Here is a 12,527-nt window from a genome sequence, read left to right as displayed (position 1 = left end):
CACCAACATTTTAAGGAATTTAGATGATTAGAGAATTCACGTTAGGTATGTACTGGCTCGGGCCTATATTGATAGAAACATTTCAGAGTTTGTAGTGAAGACTCTGGGGAATAACTCTGCGTGTGCTACTACGAAAACTTCTAATCCGTTTAACTATCTTAGAATAAAAGGATAATCAAAATAATGGTGTTTTGTTCTTTAAAATAAAAAAGTCCCTGAATTCGGGAACAAGAAAATTCAGTTAAAAATACTCCTAGATATTAGACTGAGAAGCACGTATATATACAGAGAGATATTGAATAATATTACATAGGTATTATTATAAATTTTAATGTGTAGTATATATATATGGGTCATTCTCCAAATAGGGGACAATTTAGAATGTAAAATATTTATTTATTCAACTTTTTTCTTTGAGGAATGTTGTAACTTTTTTCTCATCAGTACATGATACTGATAACCAAAAATGCATTTGGCGTACACTTTAGTCATATTTTAGTATTTTTTTGAAGTTCAATATTTTTCAGTGTCCACGGAGTTGATGTTAGTTCCACGGAGTTGAAAGTTTTAGATTATATGAGTTGCAACCAATTAAAAGAAAATGTGAAATGATGCAGTACTTCTAATACACCTTCATAACAGAATTTAATGTACTAAAATGAAACTGTAAGGAACACGTATCACTTATAGTTTACTAATATTTCTAAGGAAATGGAGTTTATAACCAGTGACTATAGTCCAAAATGATATAAGTGGTCTGAATGAATGAATTGACATGTATTCCTATTCATACCTACATGTTATATAATACGTAAAAATAATATTGTAATAAAATTCAAGGTTAACATGTAATTGTTGAACTATAAGTCTAATATATATGTAATAGACTATTGTATTTGTACTTATTATAATAATGGATACTTAGAGTATATATCAGTTTATGTGAATTGAAAAGAACAATTAGGACGAAATACTAAAAGAAAAAAAATCTACTGAAATCTTGAATAAATGAACACATAACATTTTACTTGTGAGCTACTTAAACACACATTGGTCTGCTTTTCAGCATATGTTTGAAAATTTTTTGACATCAAGATCAGGAAAAATCAAAGTATGTCTCCGTGTTTCTTCTGGCTTTCCCAAGACTTGCTTAATGTCAGTTAAAGGAATAAAAGAAATATCGTCTTCTTTTGGATAGTAAAATGAACCATTGTATTTACGTCTTAAAAACTTTACTTTATATTCATCGCACTGTTTAGTTAACACAAGACCAACATAATGTCTGGAAGTCTTTCCACACTGAAATTCAACCACAACGAAACAATCAATTATGTCACTTCCAACATTAGCTTGTGTTGGGCATGTTGATCCACGTACCTTTTCGGTTTCGGAATCAGAACTAGTGTATACATCACTTACATTTAGTTTCTTTGTTGAAGAAAGACCTACCAGATGTTAAGGAAATAGCACGTACTATAGATGGAGTGTGGTAATATTTTGAAGAAAAATGACCTGCATAGAGTACTTTTAAAATTGCTATAGTACTTCAATCTACCAATCTTATCAAAATATATCTTCCGTTGCTTTGTCTATTCCATCCCTAATTATCCTAAATTTTATTAATTTGAATAAAACATTGGTGTTAGGTTATTTTCCTATTTATCGTGTTACCCTTACCCTCGGAAATTATCTAAATATTAAATATTAAGTAATATGGGTTAGTAAAATTAAGAATTTTTAACTTAACATAAATACATTTAGTCTTCAGAGAAAGGATACAGGTAACTGAAGAAGCCCGATTGCAATTTCCGGTTAGAGAGATACACCCAATTTCGTAATGGCAGCAGGTATCACCAGGGAAACAGTCGAAACAGCTCAATCTTCTGACACGTAATTTCGAAGTATCACTCTTAGCCCATGTTATTTGATGCGCTTGTAGAGTTCCTTTAAAACGTGGTGCTTTTTCAAGTACGAGGTGATCTAGTTGTTTTACTTCCGCTTCAGGCACAGGTATTACCTCGATTCCTTTAACATTTTCAGCAATTAGTTCAACTAATTGAGTGTAGTTTGCCACATCTTTACCTTGCGCTACAAGAGAATCTGCTGTTCTTTTCAGAGTTCCTCCTAAACCATCGGGAGCACCCTTTCCATGTCCCTTTTCACTGAAATTCCAAGTAATGATTTTTAGATCTGGAAACACTTTCGGGATATATGTCCCAATTAATTGGAACATCTTTCGGTTACGATACTGCGTGGCTGGTCCGTCACTAAGGAAATGCAATTCTGTAACATTTTGTACTGAGTCCTTTATTCGAATAAACACAGGGTTCAAATGTGCAATGATAGAAATCGGATCGTGACGCAAACTATCGGAAAGCGTACAGATGGCTTTCTTCATTATTTCTTGCGAGTTTTCACTTTTATAATACATCATTACTGTATGAATGGTCACCTGTTCACGCGAACCACCAAAATGGCATGCCTGTATTTCTCTAGAATATTTACAGTTGTAATTTTCTGAAAAGTCAACATGTAGTAAGACAGTGCTAATAGTTAGACGTTGTTTTAAATTCGATATCTGATTTTGTTGATGGTAATTATTATTTACATGCACCATGTATTCTGGAAGTAACTTCTCAAACTCAGTTAAAAGATCTTCTCTGTGCTTTCAAGTATTTCTTTCGCGTATTTTGTGCACACTTTCGTTCCTGCTTTTGTTTTTATCACGTGTTTCCTACTCACCCACTTCTCATATTTAACTTTCAGGTTCTTTTCAAAATTTATAACAGAGATTTTTTTTACCTTGCACTTTGCACACTGTCTTCTGTAACAATTCTCACTTTGAGTATCTTCGCAACACAAACTATAACACAAAGTGTCAATGTTATTATAATCAATTAGACGCAAATATTTCAGTCTAGAGAAGATCAAACTTACGTTTTCATGAGTAATACAAAGACAACTTTCTGTGTCTTTTAACTTACGAGCAACAATCCAAAATGGGCGTAACTTGCAAAATGTAGCATAAGTCACAAAATAGTCACTCTGAGTACAAAATCGCTTGTGCAAATTTTGTAATGTATCATTAAGAAAACGTTTTTGCATTTTCTGACCATGTTTTGTTATCGTGTCTTTTTTCCCGGGACAAAGCGTACTACACTCATCTTTTTCCAAAAATAGTTTTATATCGCGTTCTACATTTTCACGCTTCACCACTGACTTATGTCTCAGATGTTTACTATCTCCTCTCAGAACTTTATAACTTAAAATATCTTTTAAGTATTTCATGCATCGATACTTTTTAACAATTTTCCCTGATACAAAATGACATAATGAGATTCGAGCTTTCCGCGGATGCTTACTTCGTTGAATGTTGTCTCTCATTTGTGTAAGTAAAACTTCGCTGAAAAGCAGTCTTTGTCTAACACGTGGTGTCACATTTTCTTTTAGGAGCATACGTGTTACTTTCGACCTTGGAGTTGAAATGTTGCCCGTTCCTTTCTTTAACCTATAATATTTCATCTTGTAACGTTCGCATTTTCCTTTATATTTGTTCACTTCCTTCTTCAGCTTCTTAATTTCTTTATATGCCTTTGCTCTATCTTTCTTAACTTTCTCCCTTCCTACCCTCTTCCTTCCATCGGATGAGCTTGTACTTGGCTGCCTAAGATTATTCTCAACTTCGGCATCTTGTTCAAGACTTGCTGGAAGACTTAAAGTATTTAAATAGTCACAAAATTTCTCACCACGTTTTATATTTCTTCTGTACTTAGATGAGGACTTTCTCCACATTTTTCTCCGCATTCGTTGTTCTCTTTCACTAAGATCCTGAATAAATTTTATCTTGCCTTCGCTCTTCCTTTTATGGTATCGTGCTCTTTCTTTCTGCTTAAACCGTTCATATAATTCAGGATTATTACGAATTCTTTCACGTCTCAACCTCTCAGCTTCTCTCTTTTTCTTTCTGACTTCTTCAATTGTTTGATTTCTCCTTTTTGAAATTCTTCCCATTTTGGCTGAAAAGAACAAGAATAACATATTCACATAAAAGTTATGTAATATATGCGCTTCAAAACATTTAAACGCGGTTTAAATGCAGAAGTTTTCTTCATTTTTCTACTTTTTACAACTTTGAGGGGGTTTCACCCCCTCCCTCTGGTCTGACTTTGTTTCCCCAACGAACCTGACCTGTACTGTACATTGAAAGAATAAACAATCTGTGAAAATGTCATTTGAATCGGTTCATTCGTTCGGAAGTTATCGTGGTACAGTCACGAAGAAAAGTATTCTTCAGTTGACAAAATTTCTTTTCCTAATAACTCAAGAATAAATTAATCTATTAGAGTACCGACTTTTCCAAGCAATCAAATTATAACTATTCTAAGGATAACGACAAAAAGATCCAGATTAATTCATTTGTTCCCGAGTTATTGGCAAAAGGAAATTTGTCAACTGTCAAATACTTTCTTTTCCGTGTGTACATACATACATAGTGACAGACAGATAGACACACAAGGCAAATGCCAAGCGAGTTGACTCGTAGACACTGGCGCAAGTCCCGGGGAATGAGGGGGACATGTCTCCCAATCTTGGAACTGGGGGCACTGTTCCCCCGATAATCCTATTTGAAATGTGTTTTTCTTTTGGGGGGGAGAAATATTATTTGTGTTCGACTACCACAATGGAAAGTGAGATGAAATTGATGTCCCTTGCTGTATAATATACAACAGGTTTACCTCAGAAATCAGATTCATCTCCCCTCCCCCAGAATAAGCATGAAATCTGCCCGCCTCCCAATGTTGAAGTCAACTATGCTTCTCCCTTGATTCTCCATAATATTGTTTCCCAACTTCATAAATATTTTGAACATCACTTAAAAAATTAAGAAAAAATATGGGAACGGTCTTACCCGTCTCTCCCAATGTTGAAAACAGATTTGCGCCGATGCTTGTAAATTTCAATTAGCTCGGTCAGTTAGTATTTAGCGCCTTGTCAACTCCATGTACGTTACCATCAACTCCGTGGAGATAAAGCAACAACGTAATTCCATGGAGTTGACGACCATGGAGTTGACGTTTTTGTGTTTACTCAGAGATGGACTCTACAGTTTTAGAAATATTAAAATGCCTTTTACAGTGTATCATTTGCAGTGTATGTTTAACCTCTTGAGCATATTTCTTTTTTGATACAAACAACAATTAAAAAGTTTCTTGCAAACATGGAGTTGACTGATAAAAACCTAACCTACCTGAAATTTCTACTTTCTACGAACGTTGTGCTCCTGCGCTGCGCGGTATCTTTCACACTACAAGTTGTTTCAACTAAACATGGCGTCAACCTTCTTCCCGTGCGGACAAAAAAACGCTGCTCATGCCATCTGTTGCATTTTTGAGAACTTCATTTTCCCCAAGAAGTTGATATAAAATATTGGTAACGCGAGTTTGAACAAAAAAAATAAATAAATTATTATTGTCTTGGAAAATAATATTATTGCCGTTCAATTCTTTCATATTTTCGCTTCATGCAAATAAAAGTACAAAGAAGTCGCATAATGCCATAGTCAAGAAAACTTCAATTCTCTGAATAAAAATGTAGTTAGTTACATACCATGGAGTTGACATTTAAGTGGTTCAAAAACTTTTGTATTAAACCTAAATTTTAAAATAACGATAATATCGGTTGGAACTTATAGTTTATCAATGCTGCTTGACTGAAAAAAGAATAAGAACCTTTTTTTGCAAAGGGCTTTCATATTATTGGAGAGTTACACAAAGTGTCCCCAATTTGGAGAATGACCCATATATATATATAGTAGTAGTATTATCTGAAGGAAAGGGCCGAATCGACAAGTAGGCCAGGTAGCTTTATATGAAGAGAAAGTTGATTTTTTAAGAAGAACTGAAAAATAATTTAATTAAATTTATATATTTTATATACTACAATATCGAGCGTCTTCTCCATTATGTAAGGGCTGTTAAGTGTCCACTTAGTCCCTATGAGTCAGAGAGTGATGCAATCAAGTATATAAAACAAATAGTCTCGCAAGATCTTCGTGAATGTAGACTTTGGAGAACTCTACATTCATTATAGCATTACTAGATCCTCGTTGTAATTCGTTGCCGTTATAACAGACGAGAAAAGCCATGAGGACATAACAATATGGTGAAGAATACGTTGCAGGAGATAGAAGGTACAGAAGAATGTGCAACAGATGGATTCGTTGAAACAGGACTCAATTTCTTATTAGGATTTGCATATAAAGAAAGGACAACAGCAGCAATTGATGAACTGACATAGTATTTAGTTGATCATGTTGTGGGAATTTCAGAAAATCCAATCAAATGGTGGTCTGCAAAGTACCAGAGTATGCCATGCTTTTTTCACATTACTAGGAAATACTGGCTTATTTCAGCAACTTCAGTACCTTCAAAGAGACAATTTTCAACAGCAGGACAGGTAAAATTAGTCTCGGACTGGTCAGTGCCGGAATTTTGGCCGGGGCCCCACCCTCAACTTTTTTTAATACAAATTTTTAATCCTTATTTAAGTATCTGCAACATAACAAAAAGAACCACGAAATGCGGGCCCACATCTGATGCACGTCACTGAGTATTCCCACAGACATCAAAAAGATAACTGTAGATCTTACTACGTCCAGAAGGCCCCCACTATCTTACGGGCTCCTTCTCGAGGGTAGGTTACTGCGATGTACAACAGAACAGCACATCCGTCATTTTCCGTTCCATTATGATGATCATTATAGCCTGAATTTACAATACAGCAAACAGAAGGGGTCTCTTTTCTATATTCTAGTAGAGCCATTCCATGTCAAATCAACACACCCAATTTACCTCACCATTTTAGATTTTGTTAAAATTTGTTATAGTTATAGTGGGTGCTAAGATTAAGGAAAATACCAAATTTCAATGTTTTATCTCAAACAGTTTCTGAAATATGGGGATGTAAAATTTGCAAATACTAGCCACAAAAGCGTGAACAGATTTTCTTTAAATCACTCTAAGAACTGCAATAGTTGAGCTAGAGAGCTGGAAAAGGTGTCGGTTTGCAGCATTTCTTATGCTCTTTCCAACACAACATAGGTTCTAACAATTCGTTTTTTCAAAATACGAATTAAAATTTTGATTTGTTTCTTCCAAAAAGTACACAACTGAAAATTTTCAAGATATTTCCATAAATACTTGGTACTGTTGTAAATCAAATGGCAAAGTACAAATATGGGATGATGATGGGTTCATTGTTAAAAAGAAAATATTTCTGAAACTTGTTTTCCACTAATAGCCTCATTTGGACTGTAAGAGAAGAGTTCTCTTACTTTTCCATACCTGTTATTCTTTTTTTTTTTTTTTTTTTTTTTTTCCTTGTAGCCTGTGTTATAGTGTTACTGTTTATTCCGAAGAGGTATTGGAAAATATGGGATATATATTTTCATTCTTTTCGTTTTTCTTCTGATTACTTATTATCTTTTAATTATTCGAAGTTCGATTTTTTCCTTTGTGGGTCACATTCTGTAAAGTCATCCCAGGTTTGCGTCAACGCATATCTGAAAAGTTTCCCGATGAGTTTAGTAACTATCGGTGAATAGTCTGTGGGGAGAATTGGTTGGTTGTTTTCAAACACAGGCGGACGGAAGAAATTTAGTCATTGGTCGTTTTATGCCGCGCAGTGGCATCCTTTGAGACACACCGTCAGCGTCGTCTCAGAATGGAACAAGGATTGGTGCGGCGGGATTGTGGCTGATCCAAAATTAATGTTTTAGGAGCGTACATTAACGCTTAACAAGGTAGGATTTGTCTGAAAGTGTTCCGAGACTGGAGGCAGAGGATTGTAGAAAATTTAAACGATTTCGGAAACTGCGAATTTGAAGAATTATTCATGGTTAGCGGTTCGTATCAGTTTGATTGATGGTGCGTGACTTCCATAGTGTGTTGTCTCGAGATAAACATTGATCTCTCTTCACTTCAGATCTGCTGTGACGCAAGTTAGACAAGTTTGAGTAACAATAATAATCTCGACAAACGTTCTGTTCATATATAAATATTATCATTTATGTTCGGTGAAGTAGTACATTCAGTAACTGAGTTTTGGGAAGTGAATGTTATTGTTCGCAGTACCTGTCATTGACAATTTACTGCAAAGCTTAATCGTCGCCTAAGATGTGGATAGTCAGTCTATTACGTTCAAAAGTCCATGAAGCAGGTAGGAAGTAGCCATTGACGTAAAGGAAGAAATCAAAGCAAGGAGTGTTCTTGAATCGGTATTTGGGAAAACGGTATAGCCAGCCGCAGAGCGAGAATGTGATTATTTCTGTTTCTCCTCCACGGGACATCTTGTAAAGTAGGACTACGCAAGCTAAGAAACATTTGGATTAATTTGCAGACTGAGCGTTTCCATATATTTTTCTTCCGTCCTGGATATGGTGTTGCTTATCATGTTTAGGTCTGAATTACTGAAAGTTGACATGTGCGGTTAAATAGTTAAGATCTCTCCGACAGCTGTTTCTCTCAGCTTGTACAGACCTCTGTGGTTCATTCTCATTTTACGTTTTATGTCATATCACTTTATATTGTTAGGTTAAGGTAGCTTAAGTATAAACATATATATCTTGATGGGTATTTACATTTATATATATATATAAAGGTAAATGTTAGTTTAAATTTCAACCACTACAGTTCATAATATACTTATTGTACGTACGTCATTAGTTATTTCATATAAAATTTTGTGTTCACGACATATATATATATGAAGAAATAATAAATAGTACATGCTAAATTTAGTACAAAACGCCTCCGCTTTGTCTAATTTTCATATTAGGTTGTTTGTTGAATGCGTTGTGAGGAATTTCTAGTAAATCAACGAACGAGAGACCTATTTTTTAGAAATCGTACGACTGGGTCGTGATTGATTCACGGGTCTCTTTTCTCTTACTGTAATGTGTCCGACAGTCATTCTTTCTAACAATGTTCGAGACATACAAATGCATGTATCTATTTATGCTGTCAACTATAATTTAGAGCAGCATTACCTAAATTATTTTAAATCAAATTAGCATGGAAGTGAAGTGTTTGTATATTCAGAACGAAGGTTTTGTTTTCAATACTTCATCACAAGTTTAACGATATCGTGAGCGGATTTAAAGCAAAATTCATAATTCTGTTTTAACTGGAGTAACCAAATAAGGTTACAATAATAATTTGTAAATAATTACCTCACAATAAAAGTGAAAAAAAAAAAAGTCTAGGCTAATCATTTATTGGGGGGGGGGGAATTAAGGTTTCACTATATTGTATATACCACGAACACGAATGTTAGTACTGTGTCACTGCTCTTTCTGGAGAGGGTGTACCAGCTCATTTACCTGATCCAGCTATATATATATATATATATATATATATATATATATATATATATATATATATAAAACTGTTAGGCAGATACGGTCATTCCTTCCCTAGGTAGGAAGTACAGTTCGCTTCAAAGATTATATTCTCCTTTCGTTCGTAAATAACGAGAATGACCGTGAGTGAACGAGAATGACGAGAATGACCGTGACCGAAAATGAGTGGAAGAAAAGCCGGTTACAGGACCAAACATACCTTCAACACATAATAATTTAATTAAAACATACAGACAGGTAACTAAAAATATATCAAAATATCATCTTAAACCAATCAGCACATGCTATAATTAAATTAAGTTGATCAAGTTTACTTTAATTTTATACCAATAGCCTATAAATTGGTAAAACAGAAAATATTGAATATTGGACCTATAACTACAAATTGAAATAAGGTATGAAAAAAGTGTAAGTATGTGTAAGTATTGATGTAACAGTTCTAGTCCAAACAGCTCATGCACATTGCTATGTCAGCTCATTTGCGCAGTCAATCATTTCAGCATTTGCGAAATTGATTGTTAAACCAAGTGTATTGACGTTTCGCATAATGTTATTGCTTAAACTTATGGCTGTCTTTTATTACTATATCAACCTTACTGGCTTTCTCATTTGTAATATTAAATGCTTCTTCCTTTTCCTCAGTGACTTGAGCCAGTATATGCAAGGTGAGCAAAGTAGTTAGCCTGTCTATGCATGCAGGAACAAGTTTAAACAAGCACAGTCTGCATCCAACATGCAGCTGCTGTCTAGAGCCTTTGCTGAGAGGATGTGTGCTGTATTGTTTTCCTTCTAAGGTGGATAGTTAAACGTGTTCTTGTTAGTGTTCCTAAGCCATTATAGTGCACCATGGTATAAGTGTAAAACAGTTATTACCCCTACATGGAGCAATTTTGTATCTAATATAATTTAGCGGAACTTGGTATTTTTGAATAGTTCATTTACAAGTAAAACTATAAATTGATTGAAGAAGAGAGTGTAAGTGAGTTTTGTATCAACATGAAAGTGGAAACTAATAAAACGTCCAGTGCTATAAGAGTCAGTGTTATAATCCATTGAAGAAATCAAATCATTGTATTAGAGTCAGAAAAAAACTGAGAAAGGTCACAGCGTGGATGCCTGAGTTATTTCCACAAACACCAAATGGCTCCATGATTTATGATAAATGTAGGAAAGATGTAGGCAAATTGAAAAAATACGGGGCCAATCGGTGAGGCTGAAGAAGAAAATTCTTCTGGATCGGAGGTAATCATTCCGGACAAAGACCCAAACTTCACCACAAATTGAATAGTTGAAACACTTAACACATCACTTCAAGAACTAGGTGAGTCTCCTATTGATACGAAAAAATTAACATCACAGCACTATGCCAAATCAAAAGTAAAAAAAAAATAAATAAAAAAAAAAAAAACTCCGTGGCGGTGACACGTAACTTTTTTGTTGCTGCTCAAACTTTTTCATCAGATAGTGATACCGGTTGTGACGAATCTGTTCTCCTAAATCTCAAAACTAACTTTGTTAATTGTACAAGTAAAAAAACAACCTAATGATTCTAACAAGTTTACCTGAAAAGTGGGGTATCAGGAAAATAATGCGCGAATTTAATGCTCGTAATTACCTTGTTCGCCAATCCAAACAAATTTTGAAAGAAAAGGGGCTTATGGAAGGCCCAAACCCAAAACCAGGGAAATGTTTACCAATAGAAAGTGTCACAAATGTACGTTCATTTTATGAAAACGATTAAGTTAGCCGGGTAATGCCAGGTATTAAAGATTGCGTGACGGTTACAGAACCAAATGGAAGTAAGTATCAAAAACTTATTTTGTGCAACCTTAAAGAAGCTTACAAACATTTTAAAGATATGTATCCTAAAATAAAAATAGGTTTCTTTAAATTTGCTGAGTTGAGACCAAAACATTGTGTATTAGCAGGACAGAGTAGCACACACTCCGTTTGTTTGTGCACAACTCATCAAAACATAAAATTAATGATAGAAAACGTCAAACTAAATACAGTAACAAATTGCAGCTTAAGCAATTACAAGCAATGCATTGCAAAAAAGCTTTGCAACCCATCATCAATTGATTGCAACATGGGAAACTGCGAATATTGTCCAGGAGAAACTGTAATACGTAAACTTTTACAAGACTCTCTTGATGAAAATTTAATTGAACGAGTCCAATTCCGCCAGTGGGTGTCAGTTGACCGCTGTAACCTGGAAATCGTACAGAAAACGTCCGAAGAATTTATAGATTTATTCTGCAGTCAGATGTCCTCTTTGGTTCGGCATGACTTCATTGCCAAGCAACAAAGAGCATTACTAAACTCCACAAAAGAAAATCTTAATGGATCAGAATTTGTTGTTACATATGGTTTTTCAGAAAATTATAGTATAGTTCTACAGGATGAAGCTCAGAGCTACCGCTGGACAAGCTAACGGGTTACATCCTTTTGTTATATATTACAAAGAGGAAGACAAAATTGAACATGTGAGCTTTGTCATTGTTTCTGATTACCTAGAGCACAATACTATACCTCTGTGCACCTTTCAAAAGAAGCTAATTTCATATCTAACAAATAAATTTCAGACACTTCCAAAAAAAGATTTACTATTTTTCAGACAGTTCTGCCGCTCAATACAAAAATAAGAAAAACTTTCTGAACCTTTGCCTTCATGAGAAAAACTTCAATATCAAAGCCGAGTGGCACTTTTCAGCCACAGCACATGGGAAGGGGCCTCGTGACGGAGTAGGGGGTTCCGTGAAAAGACTGGCAGCTCGTGCAAGTTTGCAAAGGCCATATCACAACCAGATCCAAACCCGACGAGATCTATTTGAGTAGGCAGTAGATAACATAACAAACATAGATTTTGCCTATTCCACTCAAGAAGACTATGTTGCTTCAGAAATGTTCTTAAAAAGCCGGCTTGAAGCAGCGTTAACAATCAAAGGAACACAGAAATTGCATGCATTCATTCCCAAAACTACATCAAAATTATTAGTGAAACACTTTTTAGATGATGTGCAAGGTTGGGAGAGGGAGGTAACTACATTGCCGGACAAACTGAAGCTAGATCGTTATATTATATAATATTTCAAGTATAAATATAATT

The 12,527-nt window shown here is 34.8% G+C and overlaps 2 protein-coding genes across 3 annotated transcripts in view; both read right to left on the bottom strand.

The window, feature by feature from the left end:
• Positions 1 to 375: 375 nt before the first annotated feature.
• Positions 376 to 2,411, bottom strand: LOC145670260 (uncharacterized). The gene is made up of 2 exons (XM_081738680.1): positions 1,780 to 2,411; positions 376 to 1,445 (listed from the first exon to the last, which is right to left on the bottom strand). The coding sequence occupies exons 1-2, from the start codon at positions 2,396 to 2,398 to the stop codon at positions 1,063 to 1,065; spliced, it is 1,002 nt and encodes a 333-aa protein (XP_081594806.1). The 5' UTR covers positions 2,399 to 2,411; the 3' UTR covers positions 376 to 1,062.
• Positions 2,412 to 2,477: 66 nt separating this feature from the next.
• The window catches only part of LOC145670259 (RNA-binding protein 41-like), a 53,949-nt gene continuing 43,899 nt past the window's right edge, over positions 2,478 to 12,527 (bottom strand). For both annotated transcript variants that reach the window (XM_081738678.1, XM_081738679.1), the window contains exon 8: positions 2,478 to 4,016. The gene's annotated coding sequence lies outside the window, so the exon portion shown is untranslated. The remainder of the gene's footprint in view (positions 4,017 to 12,527) is intronic.

The sequence above is a fragment of the Thermobia domestica genome, chromosome 14, assembly GCF_964235325.1.
Source record: "Thermobia domestica chromosome 14, izTheDome1.hap1.1, whole genome shotgun sequence".
Lineage (NCBI taxonomy): Eukaryota > Metazoa > Arthropoda > Insecta > Zygentoma > Lepismatidae > Thermobia > Thermobia domestica.
Note: the sequence above shows the minus strand (reverse complement) of the source record. Positions and strands in the feature narration are given on the sequence as shown.